Source organism: Alternaria conjuncta, assembly GCF_024043145.1.
Source record: "Alternaria conjuncta strain BMP 0040 chromosome Unknown scaffold_16, whole genome shotgun sequence".
Taxonomy (NCBI): Eukaryota; Fungi; Ascomycota; class Dothideomycetes; order Pleosporales; family Pleosporaceae; genus Alternaria; species Alternaria conjuncta.
The window spans coordinates 175939-202997 of NW_026250105.1; the positions used below are offsets into that span (position 1 = coordinate 175939).

General features: G+C 53.1%; 11 protein-coding genes across 11 annotated transcripts; 7 read left to right on the forward strand and 4 right to left on the reverse strand.

Annotated features, from left to right (window-relative positions):
• Positions 1-37: 37 nt before the first annotated feature.
• Positions 38-1596, forward strand: J4E85_009214 (uncharacterized protein; the record flags this gene model as incomplete). The annotated part of the gene is made up of 3 exons (XM_051473438.1): positions 38-106; positions 157-253; positions 305-1596. The coding sequence occupies 3 exons, from the start codon at positions 38-40 to the stop codon at positions 1594-1596; spliced, it is 1458 nt and encodes a 485-aa protein (XP_051322643.1).
• A 1305-nt stretch (positions 1597-2901) lies between these two features.
• Positions 2902-4617, reverse strand: J4E85_009215 (uncharacterized protein; the record flags this gene model as incomplete). The annotated part of the gene is made up of 2 exons (XM_051473439.1): positions 2902-4347; positions 4393-4617. The coding sequence occupies 2 exons, from the start codon at positions 4615-4617 to the stop codon at positions 2902-2904; spliced, it is 1671 nt and encodes a 556-aa protein (XP_051322644.1).
• A 607-nt stretch (positions 4618-5224) lies between these two features.
• Positions 5225-6404, forward strand: J4E85_009216 (uncharacterized protein; the record flags this gene model as incomplete). Its single annotated transcript, XM_051473440.1, has 2 exons — positions 5225-6188; positions 6238-6404. The coding sequence occupies 2 exons, from the start codon at positions 5225-5227 to the stop codon at positions 6402-6404; spliced, it is 1131 nt and encodes a 376-aa protein (XP_051322645.1).
• A 174-nt stretch (positions 6405-6578) lies between these two features.
• On the reverse strand, positions 6579-7515 carry J4E85_009217 (uncharacterized protein; the record flags this gene model as incomplete). The annotated part of the gene is made up of 2 exons (XM_051473441.1): positions 6579-7439; positions 7495-7515. 2 exons carry the CDS (start codon positions 7513-7515, stop codon positions 6579-6581), a joined length of 882 nt encoding a protein of 293 aa, XP_051322646.1.
• Positions 7516-7840: 325 nt separating this feature from the next.
• Positions 7841-11529, forward strand: J4E85_009218 (uncharacterized protein; the record flags this gene model as incomplete). Its single annotated transcript, XM_051473442.1, has 3 exons — positions 7841-9910; positions 9962-10364; positions 10418-11529. The coding sequence occupies 3 exons, from the start codon at positions 7841-7843 to the stop codon at positions 11527-11529; spliced, it is 3585 nt and encodes a 1194-aa protein (XP_051322647.1).
• A 620-nt stretch (positions 11530-12149) lies between these two features.
• J4E85_009219 (uncharacterized protein) lies at positions 12150-13497 on the reverse strand (the record flags this gene model as incomplete). Its single annotated transcript, XM_051473443.1, has 3 exons — positions 12150-12437; positions 12486-13358; positions 13483-13497. 3 exons carry the CDS (start codon positions 13495-13497, stop codon positions 12150-12152), a joined length of 1176 nt encoding a protein of 391 aa, XP_051322648.1.
• A 368-nt stretch (positions 13498-13865) lies between these two features.
• Positions 13866-14927, forward strand: J4E85_009220 (uncharacterized protein; the record flags this gene model as incomplete). Its single annotated transcript, XM_051473444.1, has 2 exons — positions 13866-14139; positions 14197-14927. 2 exons carry the CDS (start codon positions 13866-13868, stop codon positions 14925-14927), a joined length of 1005 nt encoding a protein of 334 aa, XP_051322649.1.
• A 1004-nt stretch (positions 14928-15931) lies between these two features.
• On the forward strand, positions 15932-17155 carry J4E85_009221 (uncharacterized protein; the record flags this gene model as incomplete). Its single annotated transcript, XM_051473445.1, has 1 exon — positions 15932-17155. One exon carries the CDS (start codon positions 15932-15934, stop codon positions 17153-17155), a length of 1224 nt encoding a protein of 407 aa, XP_051322650.1.
• Positions 17156-18675: 1520 nt separating this feature from the next.
• Positions 18676-20549, forward strand: J4E85_009222 (uncharacterized protein; the record flags this gene model as incomplete). Its single annotated transcript, XM_051473446.1, has 2 exons — positions 18676-18820; positions 18904-20549. The coding sequence occupies 2 exons, from the start codon at positions 18676-18678 to the stop codon at positions 20547-20549; spliced, it is 1791 nt and encodes a 596-aa protein (XP_051322651.1).
• Positions 20550-21165: 616 nt separating this feature from the next.
• Positions 21166-21842, forward strand: J4E85_009223 (uncharacterized protein; the record flags this gene model as incomplete). Its single annotated transcript, XM_051473447.1, is given in 2 exon segments — positions 21166-21749; positions 21761-21842. The coding sequence occupies 2 exon segments, from the start codon at positions 21166-21168 to the stop codon at positions 21840-21842; spliced, it is 666 nt and encodes a 221-aa protein (XP_051322652.1).
• A 293-nt stretch (positions 21843-22135) lies between these two features.
• J4E85_009224 (uncharacterized protein) lies at positions 22136-23727 on the reverse strand (the record flags this gene model as incomplete). The annotated part of the gene is made up of 3 exons (XM_051473448.1): positions 22136-22983; positions 23031-23330; positions 23391-23727. The coding sequence occupies 3 exons, from the start codon at positions 23725-23727 to the stop codon at positions 22136-22138; spliced, it is 1485 nt and encodes a 494-aa protein (XP_051322653.1).
• Between the last annotated feature and the right edge of the window lie 3332 nt (positions 23728-27059).

Here is a 27059-nt window from a genome sequence, read left to right on the forward strand (position 1 = left end):
TACACGACCACAACCCATCTCTCGTACCCCGGTGATCATGTCTTCACAGGGCGAGCGCGCACCGTTGCTGCAACAAAGATGGAGTGAGGAAGGCGAGCCGCGGACTGTAAGTTTTCTTGCGCACGCGTTTTTGATGCGTTTGCTAACTCGTGACAGCATCTTCGCATCGGAGACCTTTCGAATGACGAAAACCCGCGAGAATGGGCGCGATGGCGCAAGATGGCCAACGTGGCTGTCATAGCCCTCATGTCGAGTACATACACTCCCGTCGCTTATACATGATTTATACTAACACTCGTGGCAGTCCTCAGCCCCCTCGTGTCCTCCATGTTCACACCCGGCATTGCGCAAATCGCCGAAGATCTCAAATGTAGCACAACGGCCGTTATTGGAACAACAACCGGCTTCGTAGTCATGCTCGGAATCGGTCCCTTGATCCTCGCGCCGCTGTCCGAGACGTTTGGACGGAGGAAGATATACCTCGTGTGCTTCTCCATCTTCACCCTGCTACAAATACCCGCCGCGCTCGCGCCGAACATCGCGTTCCTCATAACGGTACGGAGCATTGCTGGCTTCTTTGGTAGCGTCGGCATAGCGAATGGAGGCGGCACGATCAGTGACATGTTCTTACCAAGCGAAAGAGCTGGAGTTTTTGGCTGGTACCTGTTGGGCCCGTTGCTTGGACCTACCCTGGGACCGTTATTCGGCGGTATCATCGTACAGCGATTGAACTGGCGCTGGGTCTTCTGGATAATGACTATCGTCTGCTTCGTCAACACTTTGGCTGGATACTTCTTCCTCCGGGAAACGTACGCGCCTGTCATCCTGAATGCGAAGAAGGCGGAATTCGAGTCTCAGAGCAACGAGTGGGATGGCACGAAGTACTCGTACGAGGGCGAAGATACACGGCCCTTGAACGAGAAGCTCACGCAGGCTCTCAAGCGGCCTCCGAAGATCTTTGCGCAGCCCATCGTCGCGGTCATGGCTGTATACCAAGCGCTCATCTTCGGCACAACATACAGCATCTACACGAACATGCAGCCCATCTACCAGGACGACTACGGTTTCTCCACTGAGCAGGTCGGATTGTTGTATCTAGGCCCTGGATCTGGGTTCCTCTTCGCAGTCTGGTTTCTCGTCCCACGCATCGACACCGTGTACAAGACGCTCACGGCGAAGAACCACGAGAAGGCGCGGCCTGAATTCCGCCTCCCACTGGCAAACATCGGCTCCGTGTTCATCCCCATGTCGCTCTTTTGGTTCGCTTGGGCAGTGCAGAAGCACACGCACTGGTTTGCATCCATCTCCGCGACCTTCTTCTACGGCATCGGACAGGTCATGATCTTGAACAGCACGCAGAACTACTTCATCGACAGCTTTGAGAAGTATGCGGCTAGTGCCATCGCTGCTGGTACTGTATTTCGTAGTGTCGTGGGTGGTGTTATTCCGATCTTTGCGCCCATGCTGTTCGAGAAGTTGGGGTACGGTTGGGGCATCAGCACGTTCGCGTTTGTGAGCTTGCTGCTTGCGCCTGCTCCGATTTTGTTTTACATCTTCGGTGAGAGACTTAGGGAACGCTACCCGGTCGATTTGTAGAACATTGTTAAGTAGGTATCTTCTTTATATTCATAGCACAAGTTTCCGTCCCTGGTCACTTCTAGAAGACATTCCCTCTATCTCTGGCTTCCAAGTGGTGCTGGACAGACTCAGTCTGTCTCCATGTCTACTAAAAGAGATGCATGCGAACCCCGGAACCTCTACCTTTGCTGAGGTACGTTCCCTTACTTCAGAGTCATCCGCGCTTCTTCCTCAAGTAACGCCATAAAGACATCAACCTAATGAAAAAGATATGATGTAAAAGTGGTACAGACACACTATCCAACAGCAGATATAGGGCTTGCATCGTAGACAGCCATAAGCCGTCCGCACGATGTTTTCCGCCAGCGGCACGGGGGAGACCTCCGCGAGCTCCGCTTTCCCCAAGACTGACAACGACAGCAGCGCTCCGGGGCGCAACGTCGCATTCATAGCATAGGCAGACCAGCCCGCCTGTGCCAACGAAGGTTTTAGGCCTCCGACGGGCGGGAACTTGCTGTTGACAGACACGAGTGACCACCGACATACCTGTTGTCGGAGTGGTGTCGTATAGTAGCTGCTTGAACACGCGAGGGCCGGTTTCTTGCGTTCAAAGGGCTTACGCGTTCAAGTATTGAAGGGCTGGACGCGGCGGGACGTCGAGGCCCTTCGGGTACTGCATTGTTGTGCTGGTCCAAGCAATGCCACCGGGAAGGAACGTAGGCAAGTAGCAACGCTACTGCCGCGGTATTTCCCGATGTGAACGGTGTCTGAGTACATCCTGGTGTAAAGCCAGAATTTCCAAGGGAACACTACATGAGGGTCAGAGAAGAGGTGGAAGGGGCCCGGTTTATATCTCAAGGCAGCGCTCTAGCGCTAGCGGTTGCCAAGTTCGTCACTTGGTCGCAGTGAATGCAAGTGACTGCCTAGGAATACAAGTGGAGTAACGCGTCATGGACTGATCGTACTCTGACACTATGTTGTAAAGCAATGTCATAATGTTATCCGTTACGTTGGGTTGTAACGTATTCCATGCATATATCCTACAACACTGACGAAAACAAATCACTTTTGCGCACGACACGACGAGGTCATTGATCATGGTCTTAGACATTAGACTAGTATCTGATATGTGCTCGTACTACATGTGAAGAAGACAAGAAACCTAACCATGCAACGCCGTAGGGTATGCCAAGGAAAGCCCAGAACATAATAGAGATGAAGTATCAACTTTGAAAGGAGAAAATTTTTCCGAAACTGTATCGCTAACATATAATAGCCCGTCCAAAACATCATAGAGCATCTTGCTGTAATGGGTGGATGGTTCTACTCCTCAGCCTCGCTCTTGACCTTGGCCGCAGCCTTGACGAGCTGCTTGAGACGCTTCTCCATGACAGTGCGTCCGTCGAGCGTGTCCCAGACCTGATGAGGCGCCTTGTTGACAATGTCCCAGCTGACGAGGTTGTCAGTGAGGGTAGTCAGATCCTTCTGCTTTCGCTCCCACTCAGAGTCCGTCTTGACTTTGATACCGCTGGAGACGATCACAAGCGGAGTGTTGGCGCTCTGGATGTTCCTAGCAGAGGAGACCTCGTTCTTAGTCAGGCTGTCAGCGACAAGGTTCTCCTGGAGCTGCGCCTTGATGTATTTGCCCGATTGGTATGCGTTGCGGCCGTAGACACGGTCTTCACGAGTGCGACCCTTGAAGAGCGCGCCTGCGAGACGGACGGTGCCGATTGGTGAGATGATGCCCCAAGCCCAGAGAATGAAACCACGGCCGGGGCCACCGATGCGGTGCAGAAGATCCTCGTGGAGAGGGTCGATCATCATGATGCCAACGACCTGCTTCAGGTGACGCGAGCTGAAGATACGAGAGACGATGCTGCCAGTACCCGCAGAGACGAGAATATAAGGACCCTCTTCTCCAGCCTTAGCAAGAGCTTCTGAGAAGGCGTCTGCAGACATGCCGGCCGAGTGTGGGGAGGGTGCGTTGTCAGAGAAGGCATAGCCGGGGCGGTCCCAGTAGCAGTAGCGGGAGATGGTACCGTTCTTGTAAGCTGCGTAGGCCCAGTGCTCGAAGTCGTACTCCAATGGCGATTCGCCCGCCTCGAGTAGGATGGTAGGGTCGTTGACGCCGTGGGTCTGAGTTACGTTTCCAACACAGGCGAGATGAACGGCGTACTTGTCACCGTCTACGAGGATGCGTTCACCATACATCTTGAGTGTTGCGTCGCGGCCACGCATGCCGAGGGTTCCAGTCATCAAGATGACGATGACGATGAAAATGACGGTAAGAATCGTAGCGACTGTGACAGCGAGCCATTCCTTCAGAGTGCGGCGCGTCTCGGCTCGGCCAGTAAGACGTTCCTCCTCTTCGTGCTTGCCGTATGCGACGACACGATCGGTCAGAATGCACCAAACAGCCATGACGAAAGCCCAGACAACACTTGCGATACCGACCCAGCCTTCTTCGAGCCTGATGCGAGGAATGGCCAAGATGAGGATCATGTCGATAGCTAGAAGTCCAGCGATGATGGCCGTGGTGATGCGCAGACCCCTGGCAGGAGTAACGAAGAAGATGGTTGCGACGAGAAGGTTGCCAAGGGTGAGACATGTGTAGGCGAAGTCGAAGAAGCCGGATCCACGAGTGTGTAGGCCAGGAGGGGAGACGAAGATGGAGACCAGCAAAAGCACCCACCACAAGAAGGTGACTACGAGGAAGAGGATGGTCAAGTATCGCATGGCGCGAACAGTCCATAGGTTGTATGGTGATACCTGCCATCGTTAGATAACTCTTGATAAGACAACCGAACAACTTACAGCTGGGTCATCTGGATCGAGGTAGCCGTCTGAGTTGGGTGGTGGCCTGGGACGGTCGAGAAGACGGGTCCTCTCGGTGGGCTCTTCGCTTCTCCTCGATGCTCCATTACTTCTGCGCGAAGACCTCGACGCTCCATCGTCGTTGGAAATTGGTGTGGGTTCCTGAGCTGACAGAAGACCCTGGCCGCCATTATCGTTGTCATTTCCTTTCCACATGCTGGGCATTGCGAGCTCTTGGAGCTACAAACACCTGCGATATGGTAGTTTGAGCGGACGATAACGCTTATCGGTGATGTGCAAGGGTTTTTAGAGGTCCCAGGAAAGATTGGAGAAGATTGGAGCTATCTGAAGCTCGTGAAGCTTCCAGGAAGGCGACCGGGGGCGTGGAGGTTTTACTTATGCTTGACGCGCTAAGCCAAAGATCGACCGACGTCATCATCACAGTTCATCCAAGTTCGCGACTAGCGCACATCAGAAGGCTAGATCGTCCCGCGGAAACCTCCAAGCGATCCCTACCACGTACCAACCATCTCCACGGTACCGCCCAGCCTCGTGCCGTATCTCACGTCGTCTAACGCCGCTGCGTCATTGGATTGCAAAACGGGCTTCGCGATGCATCTCTTTTTGCCTCGAACGGCCTCTCGCTAAGACATTGGCCTTTATCCCTGCCGTCTATCTGATAGCACCCCGCCTGCGTCGATTCCCCTCACGCCTCCAGGCCACGACATATTGGAACGCTCGAGAGAAGCTAGCGGCCAATCACTGACGGGCGGATCTCCACGCTCACGAAACCCTGATTTTTCGACACAAATACAGCCTCGCCCAAGCCACCATGTCCAGCTTGGCTAGAGAGTTCGCAAAGACTAAACTTTCTTCCCTGCCACCGCCGGAGCCCTTGCAGGAGGAGCCTCCCGAGTACGAAGATGACTCGTCTTCGGCATCGTCAATGTCTAGCACCGGTACTGTCAGACCGTCAAATACACTAAGACCCGCCCCCGCAATACATTGGTCCGACTACTACGCCCAGGAGTTCTATCTTGAACAGCGCAGGGATGGGTCAGGGCATGCCAAGTTTCATGTATACCTCACACCGCCGGCGACCGCGAAAGCACCCTTGGTCGTGCTCCACCATGGCGCCGGGAGCTCAGCAATGTCCTTTGCGCTGGCAGCCAAGGAGATTCGCAGGGCCATGCCAGAAATTGGGATCCTAGCTGTCGAAGCACGCGACCATGGAAGCGTAGTATGGAACGCTAGTGGAGACGTGGACAACGACCTGAGCATTGGGCAGCTCAGTCAAGATTTGGTTGACATGCTGTCGCTGACCAAGAGCAAGATGACTTGGAAAGAGCTCCCACAGATTGTGTTGATAGGACACAGTCTGGGTGGTGCAGTCGTCACCGACGCTGCGAACAAGGGCTTACTAGGAAACAAGCTGCTGGGCTTTGGAGTGCTTGATGTTGTCGAAGGCTCGGCCATGGAAACACTGGCACATATGCACACTTACCTTGCGAGTAGGCCCAAATCGTTCCCTTCGCTTCCTGCTGCTATCGAGTGGCACATCCGATCACGAACGATACGCAACCCCCAGTCGGCGCGAGCAAGCGTACCAAGCCTGCTACTACAGAACTCGGATGGGCGATGGGCATGGCGGACGGAGCTCGCGAGCACAGAGCCATACTGGGAAAACTGGTTCACGGGCATGAGCGGCAAGTTCCTCAGCGGAAAGGGTGCTAAGTTGCTGCTGCTCGCTGGAACCGACAGGCTGGACAAGGAACTGATGATAGGGCAAATGCAAGGTATGTCTAACGCCTTGTCGCTTTTCATGAGGTATCTAATGTAATACAGGGAAATTCCAACTCCAGGTCTTTCCTGCCGCTGGGCATTTCCTCCACGAAGACCTCCCGGAAAAGACTGCGGAAGTCGTGGTCGAGTTTGTGAAGCGCAACGACCGGAGTGCGCTTGTCCTTCCGCCTAAGGTCTCTGATCTCCTTGCGCAAGGCAAGAGAGTATAGGACTATTGTCGCGAGTCTTTGCCTCCAACGCGCTCGCCCCAATTGACCTATATTATGCATGACATACGATCAGGGTAGGTTGTCCCGCCGATTCGGCTTTCAGACCTGACAACCTCAGTATGTCGGGTATCGCATGTTGGCCCACACTTGGACCACGTTCTCCTGCTCCAGCTATCATGGCGAGGCAGGCTCACCTCCACCCGGCGCATCGCCGCCATCATCAGTCTTGGACTTGTGCTTCCGCCTCCTCTTACGAGGTGCTGATTCTTCCCGGTCGCCCCTCTGACTATCTCCACCGTTGGCCTCAGATGTAGACGGCCGCGACTTCTTGGTAGCACTGGGCTGGGCCGTCTTGTCCTTCTTCGGCTTCTTGACGCTCAGCGGGTTGGGTCCCTTGGGGCCCTTGCGCTTCTTTGCTTTGGGCTTTGCGTCTCCCGTAGCCTGATCTCCAATAGATTGATCACCTTGTCCCTCATCTTCTCGTTTCCTCTTCGGGGCTGTGGCCGCATCTGGCTTCCGCTGTCCCTTTAGTCCCAACTTGAACTTTGATTTTTCCTCTCGCTCGCGGTGTTGCTCCGTCACATCAGCCATAGACTCCATGAGCACTATAGACTTGGACAGGTATATGATGGGTACGCCGGCAATCTGTCGCATCTTTGCGCGCGTGCTCGGGTCGTTGGCGGCGACGACATATCGATGCTTGTTTGTCGCATTGTCCTTGGGATCCACCACGGAGCTTAGGCACTCGAGCGTGCTCAGCGGCTTCTCCAAATCTTGATGGTTGCACCGCCGACGTTCGTATTCTTTGGCTTGTAATATGAGGGTCTCGTTCTTCGGTTCTGCGAGGTAGAGGTGTCGCATGTCGCACGTCGTGATCATGGGCTTTACCTGCCCGCCGAGCATCTTCTGGAGTCGCGCGAGGAGGTCGATTTTGCAGGAGTAGGCATCTTGGAGGATCTGTGAATCGAGCAGGACTTGGTAGGGTTCGCGGAAGCCGAAGTTGAGTTCGTATTGGTGGAGCTGCTTTTTGTACGCCTGTCGTGCGATTAGTATACTTTGTGCGTGTCTGTGATAAAATTCCCTCTCTTACCTTTGCGCGCTTCAACTTCATGGCGACGGTGTGTTTGGGAGTGGTTGATTGCTCGCGGGGAAAAAAGTTGGATGCGCCAAAAGTTTGGACCAGAGGGCGGAATCTAACGCATGCACCAGCCACGCGTGCGACGCTAGCCCCGTATGCGACGTCTGCGGCTTGGAGACACCCCCGTTGCTCTCCGCTTTAGTAAATCCGCCTCAGGGCATCCCACGCCTAATTGTACATATTGTACGTACCCGCACATACATTGGAATTGCTTCCTACGGCGGCCCCTGCGCTTTTCCTTGTTGATACGACTGCGAACCTGCCTCTCCATGCGTTTCTCACGGTAGTCCCCACCAGTATGAGCGAGAACCCCGCCGCGGCCCCCAAGAATGAGGGAAATAATGCCGAGACCGCGGAGGTGAAGAAGGAACCCAATGAAGCCGTTGAATACGATGATTTTGGCCTGCCTATACGGAAGAGGCGGCCGCGGACGCCCGTCGAGGACAGTTCCGACTCGGAAGGGGAGAAGTTTGAGGATGCCGTAGTCTCTACAGCGGCGGGTCCGAAGGAGGTCGCGGTGCTAGCACAAGGAAAGGAAGAAGTCAAGACAGACAATACAGTGGAGAAGCTTCCTGAGGTCGCACCTGAGGTTACTGCGAAGGAAAGCGATGCGACACCGCAAGTCAATGGGCAGGCGAAGGAGCCCGTGGAGGACACCGACCCCAAGGCACCCGAAGACAAGCCTGTAGAAACGAAGCAAGACACACCCGAACCTACAAAGCCTCCCGAGACCACAGAAACACGCACAAGCACGAGTGCCGCGCCTTCACTTCCCCAACAAACGAGCGTTCCGACCGTATCCGAGTATTCACATCAGCATGCAGTCATACAATCACAAAGAGAAGTCAAGGAGGAGAAGAAGGAGGAAGACGACGGCGAATGGCAGACTATGCCCGCATACGCTCGATACGACATGTACGACGACGACAACAGGCTCATTGCGAAGGAGAACACGGAAGAGCTGGAAGACATGCACGGTTATGCCAACGTCGGAGGCGCCGCCAAAGGATACACCAGGGTTATAATGGACGATGATGCTGACTCGCAAACGAGCATGGACGACAACACCGCCTATCTGTTCAAGGAGAGGAGTACTGCACTAGCCGATGAAGACGAGGAAGGTCGGGATCCGCTCTCGCAAATGCAGGCGACGAAGAACCTCCTTACCGAAGGACAGCGTGTCGCATACGTCGGTCTAGTACGATTGGCCATGGTGGAGATGGAACGGAAGTTCTCAAACTTCGAAACGACCAACAAGAAGATGAAGAAGCTGCTCGAGCTACAGTCAGGAACCACAAAAATGTGGGCACAGAAGATCATGGTCAAGATTTACGGGCACATGGACATCAATGCCTCTGAGCAGATCATGATCGAGCAATTGTCTGAACACGGTGTGGTTCCTGGAGACCTTACACCAGCACTGATGCAGAATGCTCGAGTAAAGAATCCCGCAGCGGAAGATGCCGAGACGGTCAACGAATCAGACTCTGCCAGACTGTCTATATCGTCACCGCGCCCCGAATCACCCGCAGAGAAGTCAAAACTGAAGAGGGCTTCGACGATGGAGTCGCAAGACGACTTGCAAACACCGCCTCCCCCGCCGTATCAGGAACACCAGGATGACGATTTTGATTATCCAGAAGTTAGGTCGCCATCACAACTTCCCACTAGTAAGAACCTGGATATCGATTTGCGGTGGACCGTCTTGTGCGATCTGTTCTTGGTACTCATCGCCGACTCTGTCTATGACTCACGTTCACGAGAGCTGTTTCAGCAAGTTGGGCAATATCTCAGCGTAGACTGGCTGGAAGCTTGTCGCTTCGAAAAGCGTGTCACCGATGCTTTGGAGATGCAGGAACAAGCCGACAAAGAGAACTGGAACGAGGATGAACACATGGTCAGCCGAGCTAAGCGGGCACGCAACAAGCGATTGGCATTCATGGGTCTTGCGACTGTTGGCGGTGGTCTTGTCATTGGATTATCTGCTGGACTTCTTGCTCCGGTCATTGGTGCCGGTCTCGCTGCGGGCTTCACGACAATTGGTGTGGCAGGTACGAGTAGTTTCCTAGCTGGTGCTGGCGGTGCCGCTATCATTACATCGACTGGCGTAGTCACGGGTAGTACTGTGGGCGTACGAGCCATGAACAGGCGAACAGGTGCTGTCAAGACGTTCGAGTACCGTCCGCTTCACAACAACAAGCGAACGCATCTCATCATTACGTTGGCAGGCTGGATGAACGGAAAAGTTGATGATGTCCGTCTTCCGTACAGTACGGTCGATCCCATCATGGGCGATATATATTCCGTGCTATGGGAACCTGAGATGCTGAGGAGTATGGGTGACACAATCAACATTCTTGCCACCGAAGTGAGTTTATGTATATATGCAAACTGCAAAGGTGCTTACTGACCACAACAGGCTCTCACACAAGGTCTCCAACAAGTCTTGGGAAGTACCGTCCTTACAGCTCTCATGGCTGCTATGACACTTCCCCTGGCTTTGACCAAGCTTTCTTACCTTATCGATAATCCGTGGATCGTTTCGCAAGCACGAGCAGACATGGCCGGATTGATTCTTGCAGACTCACTCATCGATCGCAACCTCGGGACACGACCTGTCACCCTTGTTGGGTTCTCGTTAGGCTCAAGAGTCATCTTCTCATGTCTGAAAGAACTTGCGAATCGAGGGGCGTTTGGTATTGTGCAGAACGTATACATGTTCGGTACACCGGCAGTAGCCAAACATGACGAGTACATCAGGGCAAGATCTGTCGTACCGGGAAGGTTTGTCAATGGGTATGCTACCAATGACTGGATCTTGGGTATGTCGCACATCTTTCTTCTACTTTTTGTCAGCTGCTAACAGTTTGTCCAGGCTACCTTTTCCGTGCTACCAGTGGTGGCGTAATGCGCGTAGCTGGTCTCGCGCCTGTCCAAATCCCGACGATCGAGAACGTAAACGTGACCGAGTTGGTCCCTGGCCACATGGCCTACCGCGCCGCCATGCCCAAGCTACTCCGCGAGGTTGGCTGGCTAGTTGAATCCGACGAATTCGCCGAGATCGAAGACCCAGACCCGGAGAACCACGAAATCCGCCAGCGCGAGCTCATCAACGAGATCGAAGAAGCGCGAAAAGACCTGGAGAAGAAAGCACAAGAGAAGGAGAAGAAGGGTGGCAAACTAAGCTGGTGGAAGAAGAAGAAGGCCGACAAGAAAGACTGGGAAGTCTACGACGAACACTCCACCGCCGCTCCGCCCGGCCACCGGAAGCTAGACGTAGACCAAGACCCAGCGAAACTCGCAGAGAACCAGGTCATGTTCGACATCGACGCAATCAGAAAGGAAGTAGCAACTCTAGCCGCCGAAAGCAAAGAATACAACGCCGAAGCCGAATTCGAGATTAAAGAGATCAAGAGCACGCTCCCACCCATGAAAATCGACATCGCAACCGTATCCCCATCCCAGACAACAAGTCCATACTCGACGCTTAGGGAAACGAAAAGCTACAACGACAGTCTAGGTATACCAAGCACAGATGCCAAGAAACCTTCTCCATCATCCAACGGCCACTACGACGAATACGACGAATTCGATGACCCCGGCGCGGGTCAAATGGAAATGACATTCGACACCTCATTCCGCGACCCCCCGTCCTCTGCTACAACACCGAATAAATACCCGCTCCCCGCGTCACCCTTACCTTTGCAACCAAGTCGCTCCGGCACATCCTCGCCCTGGGACTCCGGCACACCCAGTAAGAACAACTCTGGTACTACTCAGCCTTGGAGTGCAGATCCTGGTCAGCCGTCATGGGAGGATACTTCGGGTCCCGCTGAACGCCCGCCTCTGCGCTCGGCGAAAACGGAATCACATGCGAGTAGTTTGGGTCCTGCGCAGTCCACTGGTGATCTGGGACATAATGCTTGGGCTGATGAGTTTGAGGATGATTTTGGGCAGGAGAAGGAGGTTAAGATGAGTTTTATGTGATGTGATGGAATGGGAGAGGGATATCCCTTTCTCGTTAATGTGGCGTATTGGGCTGGTTCATGTTGTTTCCCGTTTGGCTGGTTTTTTTTTCGCGCCTTGTTGCATATTTCAGCGCGCATTATGGAGTTTGAATGTCGTTATGTAGTCAGTAGTAGGCGTTTGTATTACGTGCGTTGGGTTGGGAGATGTTGTTTGGCGTAGGCATTGGGTGGGTATGCGATTGGGTAGTCGTTTCTTGCTCATTGCTTGCGTAGGTGTCATAGATAGTAGATAATATCAACAATAGCACATGTCATGCATTTTGACCATTTGGCACAAGTTTGGACTAATTATGTGTCATTATTCGTAACCTACTAAAAACTACTCGTATATCGTACACGGCTCCTGTCGAGCCCCCATATGCGGCGCAAACTATGATATACCATGAATGTACGTCATCTATGCGCTAACACCGTCGAACGCAAAACAGAAAGAAAAACAATGACGCTCAATATGCGTCAGTATGCCATGCGTATGTATACAATTTCGAAAAGTCGCTCAAAACGGAATGGGTATTAAGCCGTTGCGTGTGCGTGTGGAACCTCGGAGAAACGCTTGGAGCGTGGGAAGAGCGAGATCCCCTAGATCTCGGCTTCTTGCTTGCGACGACGGATGCTACCGAGACGCCTCTTGATTGCGCCGCCGACACTCCTGCCAGTGGTGTTACTGCGGCCGATGCCAGAGGCTTCAGCGTCGGTAGCGGCGGAAGGGACGATGCCGGGTGCTTCGGCATGGCCAACGCTGCGAGTGCGAGAGCTGCGGGTGGTCATCTCTGTGCCGCTGTCGCCGAAGCGCTTGTGGTCCTTCAGGGCCTTCTCAATGGAGTAGGAAGGTTCGCCCTTGCCCTTGAGATCGTCTGGGTGGTATTCCTGCGATGTGTTAGCGAAGTTCAGCTTAAGAATGATTGGAGAACATACAACACCAGGCCAGCGACGGTAGTCAGCTCCAGGCTCTCGCATCAGGTCAGCACCCTCTTCATAATTGAGTACTCTTCCGAAACGATCAGCCATGCCAGGTGGTACGATGGCGACTCCCTCCAAGGGACGATGCCTCTGTACAGAGTCGACAATGTTCTCCCGTGGAGTGGCCCTCAAAGCCTCCTCGTTCGAGTCCTTGACCGCCGCGAGGGGACTGTATTTTTCGACGCGGTTGCGAGCGAGACTGGCAGCATCGTACGGGCCCTCGTGGTGGTACCGACCGAAAGGTGCCTTGTCGAGACGGTCGATGACGTCGGCGCCTTGGAAGTTCTTTTTCCTAAGATGGGGAGCACGGTGAGCAACTTTCTCATCATGACGCAATTGGTCAAGAGGCCTGTGTGACTTGTCACCAGGATAGCGCTCTCTCAATGAGCCTGAGCGGTCGCGCGTGACTCCGCTCTTCTTCATGGATGCAGGGGCATTTTCGCTGGATCGTCGGGGCCGGCTTCCGTTCATGGGTCCGAAGATTTCCGCGCGGTGGTTGTCGGAGAAATGGGCACGTCTGGGGCTTGCAGAGGCAGGAGGGGATGGGTAGTCATACCTCCTACTCTGCGGTGTAGTCTGCCCAATCTGCGATACTGATGCCGAAGCGCCCTTTGCCTCGGATGAAGCCCGGGAGCGGCGGAATGGGTTGGTCTCGACGGAACTGCCAGTGTTTTGGACACTGACGGTTGGGTGGCCTTTGGCGTCTCCAGCGGATCCGGGCGGTGTGATGGGTGCTGCGGGAGCATATGTGGAGCGGAAGTGGCTGTTGAGGCCAGTCTCGTCGCTTGGGTCTGGTTCGATCAAAGGATCAATCAACGCATGATGGGCCTGCTAAGTCAGCTTCAATGTCTAAAGATGATATATCGCGCTGGATGAGTCGTGCCGGCGCACGTGGGAGGCACAGTAGATGGTCCAACCAGGTGCCCGGAACAAACGGGAGATGAATACTTACTGCGTCCATTGCCATGATGGTAGGTTTGTGTGCTAGTGTTTGATAGTTGGCGAACTTGGGAAGGTTGAGTAGTTGTAGTGTTGGAGATTAGTGGTCAGACGAGTGTCAGGTGCTAAATGGATACGAGAGGAAAGAACAGGTGACGGGAGGGAGAGCGAACTACATAAAGGCCTGACTTGGCAGGTACCGTGGACGCGTACATCATCGGTTCGCAGTCGCGGCCCTGCGTCAGATTTCTTCTTGTCCGCTCTTGGAGAAAAGAGCGGCCCAATCGCTGCCATACGTCATGCGGATGCGCTAGGCTGCAAGTGGGTCCGCCGCTTGGTCCTCTCCACGAGTGACGACAGCTACGATGATCCCTCACCATCACGATCCAGCCCGCCATGTCGCTGGTCGAATATCCAGATTCCGCCTCGGATGATGATGATAAGAGCCTCGATGCCTCTGCCCAGACGGCACAATCTGCCGCCAAACCTACATCGAAGCGCAAGCACAGCGCCTCTGGGGATGCCCTGCCACCGCTTCCGCCAGCCTTTCACGACCTCTACGCGACAAATGCGCGCGTCAGCACTAGCGACAACCCAAGCCTACACGGTGGACGAAAACGGGCTGTACCTCACGTCGAGGGCAAGTGGCCTAGTCATGTTTACTTAGAGTGTAAGGATACCCAGAAATATTCACCACCAATATGGACGACAGACTAACGCGTTCGAGGGATACCTACACAGCCTGAGTCTGATGCTCTACACAGCCTACTGCAGCATGTGAGAGATACTATTGATCTTGAAAATGCCAAGCGAACGAAGAAACTGCCCGTACCAGAGATCATACCATCTCTTCAGTCAGAACTGGGTGCGTCGCTACCTCTTCATGTGTCGTTGTCGCGGACCCTGCAGATCAACACCGACAGCAGAGAACCTTTTCTGGAATCATTAAGTGTTGCTGTGAGGCGATCCGCAGTGCGCGCTTTCAATTTTGAGTTTCAGAACTTGAAGTGGGTGTCCAACTTTGAGCGCAATCGATGGTTTCTAGTCCTGGGCATTAAGAAGTCCGCGCTCAACGAACTTAACCGCCTGCTACAAGCATGCAACGACGCGACCCAATACAGCGGTCATCCAGGTCTGTATACAGGCGGAGTGGGAGACGGTCCGAAGGAGAGCCATGACTCCAACGACGGTCCGAAGCGGAGGAAGGTCGACAAGAATGAGCCTCAAAGCCATGATTATTCGCAATATTTCCACGTCAGCATCGCTTGGAACCTGGCTGAGCCTGACCGTGAGTGGGTTGCTCTGGTCCAAAATATCGACACCAGTAAGTTCGTTCAGGCACCTGAGGCTGCTTTTGATGCCGTCAAAGTGAGGATTGGAAACACAGTACATAATATTGCCCTGGCTAGCAAGAGAGCCGGTCTGGGGAGGGTCGGAGGAGGGCTGGGTTTGGCATGATCATCGCATTGCGATGACGTGCCGGGTTCTGGATTCGCAAGCTGGCCAGGGTCTTATCTCCTGTTGGGTGTCAGGAATTATGGACCCGGCAGCACGTTCCAACAACAACACGGCACACACGAACAGATTTCTCACGTGCGCACAACTTTGAGCGTGGAGGTCTTCAAACAGGTCCTACCTCACTTGGCGACTGGATCTCGGATGCGATGTAGAAATTCACTTCGGATCGTAGAATACTTCTAGACTGACGTAGGTAATTGCGGACAGCGATCGCGCAGTACAAGAAAAAGCAACTCGATCAGATCCCAACACATGGTGCTCATACTGGTTCTTTTCGAAGAATAAGAACAATGGCATCATGTGATTGCTCCTTTCGCATCTCGTTCCAACGGCTTGCGGGCCCAGGCACAGCATTCACCGAACATCACTTGGCTCAAAGCTTGACGCAGATAAGGCGCGTTGCGACATGTAACCTTATTCGCTCTTAGTAAGCACTAAGTTGGCTGGACTCACGCGACCGTCGAGCCACGTTGATCTCGAACGACCCGCATGCACAAGTGAGTTATGCATTTCCAGGCCCTCTGGAACAGCCCATCAATTGATGGCGAAGGGAATGGCATCTCGAAGGTAATTCCCAGTTTCTGAACTCAAGTCTGTGGCGGCTGGCTTTCGAGGCGTAAACTTTCGGCACTTCGTGCAGTTTCGGGCCCGACGCGTCAAACTCGCGCTGTGTACGCATTCGCGACCCGAGAGTCCGCGCGAGGACGAGACACGTGACGCTTAGAGTAGGCAGCACAACAGGCGTAGATGTATATATCGCGAGGTTTGAAGGTGAGATATCAATTGTGCTAGATCTCGATTCACGAAGCTCCACCTGTACTACTTTGCGCTTTGCTCACGCGCTGCATTTACAATTGAAGAACTTGTCGTTACCAGAGAACCGCGAACATCTACCCAAGTCCATCAAGACACCAGTCAACGAACTGCTGCCACCCTGAATAGCCATGGGATCAATCATGAAATCTTTTCAACCCAAGATTGGCATAGTTGGCGCTGGCCCTGCCTCTCTAACCCTCGCCAACATCCTCCAGAAGCACTCTATTCCCTTCATCATCTTCGAGTCTGCGTCAGAACTCCGCACCCAAGGCGGCTCCCTGGACCTCCACCCAGAATCCGGTCAGCTCGCCATCAAAGAAGCAGGGCTTTGGGAACCGTTCGCCAAACATGCACGTCCAGAGAGCGACTGCATGAAGGTTGTGACTTTGGACGGAGAGGTACTCTGGGATGAGAATGGCGCTGACAAGCAAGACATCAAAGAGGATGAGAAGTTTGAGGGAAGACCTGAGATCGATCGAATGGCGTTGGCGACGCTGATGTTTGAGAACCTGAAGGAGGGGTCCGTACAATTCGAAAAGAAGTTGAAGGAAGTCGTGCCCTCTGCTGAAGGAGAGGGGAAGTACGATCTGCACTTCTCAGACGGCACGAAAGAGTCCGGATTCGATCTTGTGGTCGGTGGAGATGGCGCGTGGTCCAAGGTTCGCAAACTTCTCACCGACCAGATGCCACAGTACTCAGGTATAGCTTCTATCGCAGTGTCGTGCAAAGACATCAAGGCTGATCCCTGGCTGCTTGACTACGTCGGCTCGGGCTCGATGTTCGCTTTCGGGGAGGGTTGCGCGGTGCAGTCCCAACGGCAGGGTGACGGTAGCCTAGGGACATACGCCAGCGTGCATGCGCCGGAGGATTTCCTGCAGACCTGTGGCATCGATTGGGACAACAAAGCGACGGCGCGCAACACTTTTGTCGACCGCTACCTCTCTCATATTCACGATGATCTCAAGCGTCTTATCATGTCCTCTGATGAAGACAGTCTCATTCCTCGCAATCTGTACGAGCTGCCGGTTGGATTTCGCTGGCCATCTCGCTCAGGCGTTACCCTTATCGGCGACGCTGCGCATGTCTTCACGCCGTTTGCTGGACTAGGAGTCAACACGGGCATGAAGGACGCGTTGGTATTGGGGATGGAGATTGCCAAAGTGTGCCGTGGAGAGAAATCTCTGGATGATGCTGTGAAGGACTACGAGGAGGAAATGTTTCCACGGTCCACAAAGGCGGCAGTCAAAACGTTAAAGGGGAAAGAGGGGCATTTCAGTCGAGATGGAGCTAATCATTTTGCCGATATGATCAAATCGAAGTACTACAGGCAGGATGAGGTCGTTGCGAAGTAGGGAGGTGGGAGTCCAGACTCTGGGGGTGGATCAGAAGACTGGGTCGTAGTGATGTTCTCGAAGTAGCCCTGGAGGAATTGGATCTACATTACGGTATTTCGTGGCATAACAATACATACTCGACTCACAACAGTTCTTAAGTTGTATGCAAATCCATAAGTGTACAACCTGACCATCCTTGGGTTGTAAGCTGAGGACCGGAGGAAGCCGTAGGAATACCAACGATGCGACGAATGCTGGAGTTTGCTTGCTACATGTTCTAGCTTGACTGGTCGCTCATTGGCGAACGAGTGCCTATAGCTATAGGACGGAAGGGCTGTCAGCGCGGGTACAGAGTGGTCGCCTGACTTGTTGTTTAATCGCTCGGCACCGAATTATGTAGCCAATGCCGACCAGGCACCCAAGGCTCTCAGCGCTTGGTACAACTGACTACGCGCCATTGTAATTGCGATGGATCGCCGCTCGTAAAGTTGACATACACACCGTATTCATGCGCACGAAAAAATCCACTTAGCCACATCTATGTTTAGCAGGTCGCGGGTGTCTGTCTGCCGAAGAACGCGGTATCGTCAAGCGGAGAGTTTAGTGATGTCCATCAATAGCGGTGGGTGCGGTAATAACGCGCCGGCCGGTCTTGAGTCGTGAGAAGAAAGGGGCACGCACCAACACCCAGCACCGCCTGAACATCCACCCCAACCCTTCGATGCGGCTTTCGGCCAATTAAAGAACGCCCGGTAGGTAGAGCCCTGCACAAGTCGTTCTGTACCTGCATGGTGGCGCAAGCTGTGCCCTTGCTCTACTACGAGCTGCACAAAGATTAGCCGTTCGCGATTGCTGCTTGTGATTGCTGATATGCGCGTTGCCGTGGATTTGATGAGGATGGAACCATTCGATGGGTCCTAATTAGCGACACGAGGAGGGTCTTACCAAAACGGTTATCGGGCACATGGCAGCTAAGAGAAATACAACAAGTGGCTATGCTGCGATAGAGTTCACTCGTTCCCCGGCGGAGTTGGCGCAAAGACTTGGTGTGGTGTTTGTTGCCGTGACGCTCTCTCCTGCACGGGAGGGTTGCTCAGGGTGAAAGTAGGCTAGCCCCATCCCGACCTAGACTGGACCCACCCTCGACCTAACACGACAATTATACCCCAGACTCATTTCCGCTCGGAGCACATCACGATCTCAATAGAGCCGTAGGATGCCGCCCATGCCGTTCTTGTACAACAATGATCACGCCAATTTCCAGGACCCCTAACCTAACGCCTTAGAGGCAGTTCTCCACCAACTGGTGCTCACAGGCCATGGCACATAGGTCAAAACCGCTGTGTTCCCCAAGGTTTCCTTCTTTTTCTCACTACGCAAGGCTTTCAAGTTACGCATCACCAGCCTCGTTGACAAGCACCCTTGGCCTTTGTGCCCCGTCACTCATTACACACTTTACTTAATATTACCCGCTTCACTCGCTCAGCGGACGATCACCACTACCCCTAGCCACCCCAAACCACGTAAACAAGTTCAATATGCGTTACTCATACGTTGCAGCTGCCCTCGTTGGGTCTGCTGTTGCCGCGCAGCACAAGGCTCATGCTGGATTCCACATGCGCCGTGGAGCTTATGCTCCCGAGGAGGTTTGCACGGTCTACACCACCGTCTACGAAACCGCAAGTATGTGAAACCCATGCTAGAAGGAGCTGTGAACGAAGAAGAACAGTCATGGCCATTGTCTTGCAGCGACTAACATGATTCAGTGCCCTCCATGGCTCCCAACTCCACCATGCCCGCCGTCCCAACTTCCGTTGGTGCGGAGACCGCCTCCACCTCCTGCACTGAGGAGGGAAAGACTTCCATGTACACTCCCGTCGTTCCGGCTCCCTCCAGCCCGGCTCCCGTAGTACCCGGATCTTCCATGCCCGGCTACCCTGCGGTTCCCGAGTCCAGCAAGCCCGCGATGCCTGAGTCTTCCAAGCCCGCGATGCCTGAGGTGCCCATGTCCTCCACACCTGCGTACCCCGCAGTTCCTGAGTCTTCCAAGCCAGCTGTTCCCGCTGTCCCGGAGTCTTCCACCACTTGCACTGAGGAGGAGGGCATGACCTCCTCCATGGAGGCCCCCAAGCCCACCAGCCCTGCTCCCGTCCCAGAGCACTCCACCCCAGCTGTCCCCGCTGTCCCGGAGACCTCCACCACCTGCACTGAGGAGGAGGGAAAGCCCACTGGTCCTGCCCCGGTCCCAGAGAACTCGAAGCCCGCTTACCCCTCTGTCCCTGAGGTTACTAAGCCCGCTGTCCCTGAGGTTCCCGAGACCACCAAGCCCGCGGTCCCTGAGGTCCCTGCTCCCTCCAAGCCGGCTTACCCCACCGTTCCTGAGGTCTCCAAGCCTGCTGTTCCTGAGGTTCCCGAGGCGTCCAAGCCTGCCTACACCCCTGAGGTCCCTGCTTCCTCCAAGGAGGCTGAGAAGCCCAAGCCCACTCCCAGTGCCACCCACGGCTCTGACAAGCCCAAGCCCACCGGCAGCTACAACAACGGTGAGCACATCAAGACCAACGGCGACAAGTGGGCCATTACCTACACTCCCTACGCCAATGATGGTAACTGCAGGACCGCCGACGAGATTGCTGCCGACATCAAGAAGATCTCTGAGCTCGGTTTCACCACCATCCGCTCATACAGCACTGACTGCGGTGTCTTCGAGCACGTTGTCCCTGAGTGCACCAAGTACGGACTCAAGGTCATCTACGGCATCTTCCTCGAGGCCGGTGGCAAGGCCGGAAAGGGTCCCTTCTCCAGCTACGCCAACGACCAGTTGAACGACATCAAGGAGAACGCCCCCAAGGACTCTGTCGCCATGGTCATTGTTGGAAACGAGTGCGTCTTCAACGGTAACTGCGAGGTCAGCGAGCTTGGTTCCTACCTCGACTACGTCCGTGATGAGCTCCGTGGCGCCGGCTTCCCCTCTGACATCGCCATCACCACCACCGAGACTGTTGGCTCGTGGGAGACGATTGGTGATGCTCTCTGCGACCACATCGACATCTTCACCGTCCAGATCCACCCCTACTTCACCCAGTCCGTCACTGCCGACATGGCTGGTGACTTCGCTGCTCAGCAACTCGAGCAAGCCGCCAAGGTCTGCCCCGAGGCCGCTGCCAAGGGCAAGTTCATCACTGAGATCGGCTGGCCCAGCGCTGGTACCTCCAACGGCAAGGCTGTTGCCGGTGTTCAGGAGCAGAAGACTGCCATGAAGAAGATTCTCGAGAGCGTCGGTCCCGAGTCCTGCGTTTTCTCCTTCGCCAACGACGGCTGGAAGGCGCCCGGTGACCTCAACGTCGAGCAGAACTTTGGCTGCGTCGACGCCCTCCTCGACGGACTTAACATCTCCATCGATGTCTCTTTGTAGAGTCCCTATGATGTAGCCCGTAGCTCTTTTGTCAATCACGTTTAGCTACGTTATGCGTTCACGTCTTGCATCTGTCTTCATTCTGACCATACTATGTTTACTGCAAGTCGATAGCGAAGGTGGCTTGGAGGTAGTTTTTAGTGTTTAATCTATTTGCCAACAAATAGCAATATCTTGTTCAAACAAGCTTTGGTATGTGCGCATTGTTCCCAGCCGTGAAAACGCTCATGTTGTGGGCCGGTGGAGGTTGCCAATCTTCTCGGTGGGACGCAATTTAGACGTGGCATGCCAGACATGGATCCTGCGACAATGCCGGAGATCAGGCGGTGGGAATCCGACTTTCGTGGTTGAACATGGAGAAGTAGCCTGGCCAGAGGTGTCACCAACAGCATTGTCTACAGAACTTGGTAGGCCGTTTGCGGGGTTGCTGTGCCGCATGAGCACAGACCTGGGCGACTTAAGATGCGCACGCGTTGAGATCTCTGCGAATAGGCATCTGTCTTATCGAACGTCTCTACCACGTGCATATTCTGTAGATATTCCAATTGCGCTGTTACCGCTATCGACACTGCATGCGAATATCCGTGCATCGAGAACTTCCTCAACGTCATCAACAATGACAACCACCATCCCGGGCTTCCTCAGGCTACCACTCGAAATCCGTCAGCAGATATATCACTACCTTCTCGCGCAAAGTTTCCAGAGTCGAACGATCAATATAAGCGTCCGACAGCGACACGGTGGCTATGAACTGCAAGGTCTCGAAAGCATCCAAGGCCTGGTATTCGTCAGCCGCATCTTCCATGACGAGCTTCTCAACTACTGCTTCAGTCGTTTCAACTTCTTCCTCCACAACGGCTCAGAATCCATACGCTGGGTGGCACGAGAATTCTATCGCCAAATCGGAGCCGAGAACAGGAAGCTGGTCAAATACATCACTATTCCCAGCTTCAGTATCGATCGGGTATCGCTGCATCCGGACAATATGATTACGCTCTTCGCCGTTCACAAAGCTTTCTGCCTGCAGCTTTTGGATGAGTTGCAACGTGTTTTTGCCCTTCTGGCACGCTTCCCAGCATTGGAAGAAATTGATCTGGGAATTGACACTCGGGAGGCAACGAGTCCGACCGATCTCAGACATTGCAAGGTACCGCCGCGGTCTATGTCGAGAGATGATCTGAGAAGAGAGCGTGGGATAATGTACGCGACAGATATCAGGGATGCTCTGCAAGAAGCAAGATTTTTACCAACAAGAGTGACTCTCGGTATCTGGTGGACGACGACAGGTATTAGCGAAATTGAACCAAGAACGGATGAGGAAATTCGGCAAGACGCGGAAGACGTTCTGCATCAAATACGAGAAGACATTGCGCCTGTTCGAGTTGTATGTAAAGGCGTCATGTGAATGATGAGCACACTCTGGAAGTCTATATTACTGCCTGGTCCTCGTGATCTATACACTGGTATTTAACATAAGACAGAGCGACAGCGTTGAACACCAGGGGCCCGTTTCTTCTACTTGTGGTATTCCTCGCGTGTGAACTGAATTATAAACGAACGCTCAAGAACTAAAGCCGCATACCTAGCTACCCCCAAACGCTATTATCAGCACATGTGAACGAGCCTTCGACAGGAACGAGAGGATTATGGTACGCAGCTACGAGCTGCTCAATTGAAGCCCACAGACCGAAACCGTTCGCAAACAAAGTCAATGCGATTATCGTCCAAGTTAGAACAGCCAGACACGTCTTCTTCCAATCGCGGAACTGAACGTCCCAGTTGAGGTAGAGCCACATGACTCCCGATATCCCAAATGTAAACCAGGAGACGAAGAGCGCGGCCGACACCGACAGGATCGAATGGAAGAGTGGTATGGCGTTGCCGAGAAGGAATACAAGGGTCCAGAAGGTGGCGCCAATACCGAGCCACATTACCCAGGTCTGCCGGGTGTTTTGGCCGTACTCGCGCTCTCTGCCCATGAAGCGTAACCACTCGATGAACATGTATCTGATCGATGTATGGCCAAACACCAGCGATGTTCCAAGTAGCGTAGGTAGGAGAAGACCATATGCGATCTTAGCTATCATCATAGGTGCTGCGCCGAGCGCCGGACTGGTTGTGTATTCTCCAGCCAATACATAGACGACTGTTCCAACGATCGTGTACATGGGAATTGCGAAGCCCTGTAGAATGAACACGGAAGGCATGAAGTCTTTTGACGGGTCTTGCATCTCTGCCATCACTGTAACGAACGCCTGATTGCCGGCATATGCGAAAGCGATATTAAGAACGGAGGTAAAACCTTGCGCGAAGGAAGGATGACCAACTAGCACGATCTCTTTCTCCCATCCTGGTGGCGCACCGTTAGGTCCAGCGATACCAAGTGTAACCATGACGATGATAGTCGCAGCAAGGATTGAGATAGTGCAGGGAACTGCCACTTTTTAGCATTTCATCTGACGACACAAAAGCTAGACTCACTGCCAAAATCCGCCAGGAACTGCATGCGTCTGGGCATACACAGAACGTAAGAAAAGATAGTAGGAACCAGAATGAACAAGATGGTGCACATGGCATGCTCCGAGATGCTGTTAAGCGCGATGCTCACTGTGATGACGGCAGATGAGCAAGCAAAGAGCTGGTTGAGTACGAAGCCAATGCCGACGATCGTGGACAGAGAGGTACCGCCGATAATTCTGAAACAGTCGACGCAACTCAAGACCGAAGGATATCTCCTGAAGAACTGGAGTAGAACGTATGCTGTATACATGACCGTGATGCCTACCAGAACTCGTGTTAGCAAATGGCTCATAGTGTCCATTCTTCTGGTGTCTAACTTACCTAGCCCGATAATGCAGATAGTTCCTGGGATCAACCCGAGAGTTTGCAATGCCGCAGGTAAACCCAAAATGCCGATGCCCACCTGATTCGTGATGTAGATCAGCGACGCCTGCCATTTGTTCAGCTTGAGGCCTGAACTAGTCTGTCCTGCGATATCGAGGATGTCACTTCGTTCACCCTTGTTGCTGCTCTCGTCGGTCTTCTCGCTATCATGCGGTGGTAAAGTGGCGGCCTGGGGTACTCCAGCATGTGTCATGTCACAACTGCCATTCTGATCGCGGTGTCCGTTTTCGATCATCTCGCACTGGTCTCGCATATTTGACCCTAATATTGACATGTTGCCTCGCTTTTCGTAGAACGGATAGATAGATGTGATGAGAGAAGCGGAGAGAAAGCTGGTGGGCGATGAAAGCAAACCATGGCGGTTACGGTATCACGGCAAGCCTCGTCGATGAGCATGTCCCGACGCAGGGCAAATATGGAACCAGAAACACTGCGGCATTTAGTGAAAGAGATTAGTCTGTTGTTACGGACGTTACCCCAAAGTCCGGTGTTGCATTTGCCAGGTCGCCAGACTGTCGATCGACAGCGGACGCGGACTTGTAGTATATCTCTGTATAGGAGGCCTGTAGATGATTAAAAGTAGCTGAAAGATCCTCTAGTCTCTTTGGAGGCTGATGTTGATGTAATAATGTTGATGGGTGGTACCTAGGTATGACCCCGGGGTCGGTTCGGGCTATCTTGCAGGGTTCGGTGACGTCACGCCAGTCACGGAATGGGGAAGCCGACGCAACACTATCGATTCAGTGCACTCTTCTTTCAATCTCAACAATGATACACATTTGTATGAATCTATTCGTAATGATATCAAGGTTCCAGTCGCCTTGATTTTCGCGTCGAGATAGTCAGACATTCGCACACCTGGGCAGCCTCCATGTCAAACTGCAGCCAAAGGCTCGCCTTCCCTCTCTGCCATATACACTCATGGTGTCGCATAGGTCGGGGAGACCACGGCTGTAGGTGTCTCTCTTTACACCCAGTGATTAGATTGTTGCATCGGGCTGACAGCGTCAGATTGGGTGACAAGTTCTGAAGGTACGACGGAGATTGGCTGATGTTTCACAGCCTCATTACCAGAGCTTTTGGACATGCGGTCGAAATTCTCAGTGCCGGTCGTCTCTTCTGAAATCGAGTGCGTGGTGTCACTGATGTGAGCAGTCGACATTTTCGCTCCGTCCGCCAAACACGGCCGGCCAGTTTGGGTGTCGCGAAGTGACCACGCCATGCCTCCAGTTACGGTATGCTGAACTCCAACAAGAACCAGCGACAGCCCGCCCTTATCGTTCTCCTGGTACAACTCCTTGTCAGACTTGACGATGCAGTTCTCGGAGTTCCTCTCGAAGAGAGCAGCCGCTAATCCGGGAACACCAAGCCGCGTCCTTACTTAATAAACGTCTTGATCCGCTACCATCCAAGCCATAATGGCGATTCCAGTTCCGAGAGCTGCAAAGAACAGGTTTGCGAGAACTAGTAGCCAGACAGCAGCGACAGGTACGCTAGTCATAATCTTCCGGGCTCGAGTCTGCACCACGATACTATCCGCCGGTACTGTGTATACTGCTAGAGGTGTAGCAAAGAGCACACTCATTGCGATTTCATAAGTCGATATCCAGAAGTCCAATAACACAGGTAGGTTCACCACCCGCAGTAGCTCATACTTGAACTTTTCTGTAAAACCAAAGAAACTAACTAAAGGAAGTATAGAAATGCTTGCCACTGTAGCATTGCTCTCCTTTGCAGTCAGACTCTTAACCACGCCGCCAGCAGTGCTATACGTAACGTCATGTACTATAATATCGCATTAGTTAAGGTCTGCCACGGTCATTAGATGCTTTCAAGAAGCGGCCACACACCTGTACTGTTGCATGCAAGAACCATGTAATAACCTAATAGCAGGAACCAGGCTATATCAATCATATCCTGCGGTAGGCTCGAAAGGTCACTAACTCTAACGCCTGCTGTCCACCTCCATGTGCTTGGAACCATTTCAGCTCCCTCTTAGTCTGTAGTGTTGCTATACGACGACATTAGACCAGGCACATCAAAAGCGTTAGTAACGAAAGATGTTCCCTGTTCTAACAGGTATTTGTGAAAATTAAAGAAGGTATATGCCATGAGGTTGCCACGCGTTACTCCAGAGTAGTCAATTGGAGAGCCACGAGCGATGGAGCAATTAAAGGGTATGCTAATACTGCCATCGTCATTAGTTGCTTCCGGATTTACTTCGATATTGCAAGCTGTCGCAGGTATTGGAACACAACGCGAGGACAGAGCGAATAACGTCGCCTTCCAATCCGCAGCTGAGGGCGACGTTGTTGGGCCCACAACCGCATACTTGGTCCCGGTCTCCTCGGTGAAATTCATAATGAACTTGCCGTAGCCTGCACGTTGTACGGCATCAACGTTAGACAGGTTGTTAGACAATAGATAGTCGCTTGTTAGATTCATCGTGCAACCCCAAAAGTTTTTGTTCCGCTCGGTACCCATCGCTTCACGATTATCAAAGCACCAAGAATCAATGTTCCTGCCGTATCGATGCTGTGCAGGATCTTGCGTAAACATTTGGACCATCTCCACTGTCTCAGTGGCTATATGGAGATAGCTGTCTGCGGCATAGACGAATATACTATCTTTGTCAGCGCGAAAGTAATGTGCACGGAGTTCATAATTGTACCTAGCGATCAGGCCCAGACAAAGGACTGCAGTTGATGCTCTCAGGATTTTGTGGGTTTCGGGCTTTGCACATAGTACTTGCTTTTCGTGCCGCGTCGAAGAGGCCAGACACACCATTGTCGCGACAGCTCCCACAGTGACAAATAGTCTGCATTAAGCAGTCTGATTAGAAGACTAGTGTGGTACGAGGTCGGAAGGCATTTGTTTTAGTTAGGTGATATAGAAGCCCGTGTGAGTCTATCCGCGGCGCAATAAGCGTAGATCGACATAAGAGCACCTACGAGGGCGAAGCTAATAGTGGACGATAGGGAGGACACGAATACCAGTCTAGTAGCCGAAAAATCGACGTAGTAGTGGGAAGACGAGGTGACGTTGACTGCTAGAGACTCGGGGCAGATTTCTTCGTGCGGACAGTGCAAGTAATCTGCAAGATTATCAAAGACTAGCACCAGGATTACCGCGGTGAATATAAGCATTAGAACAACCACGATAGAAGACGCGAAAAGGATGTGTTTCGTATGTAGTTGTAAAGTGAATAAAGGCATGTTAATAGAGGTTATTGTTCATGCAAGATAATTCGGCTTTAGTATCTTGAGACAAGAAGAGGAATCAACTAATTCATGTAGCGGAGGACCTAGAGTAATAAGTCTCGAGAGAATAAGTCAGTACTGCTGTACCAAGGCAAAAATAAGCCCCGATGCTACACGCTTCAGCTTTCGAGTTGCCAAGCGTAACCTTATTTGATATAATTCATATAGAGGCCGACTGCTCGCACTCCAAAGGAGTGATTCGCGCATCTCTAAATAGCACAGCTGCGCGATCGGTATAGACATGTAACATTGTTCGCCAATCGAGCGCGAGATCGTTAAGGTATTCAGATTTGACGTCGCGCAAAGGGTGATAAGCGGGGGCTGCGCGCTTCGTTATCGAGCAGCA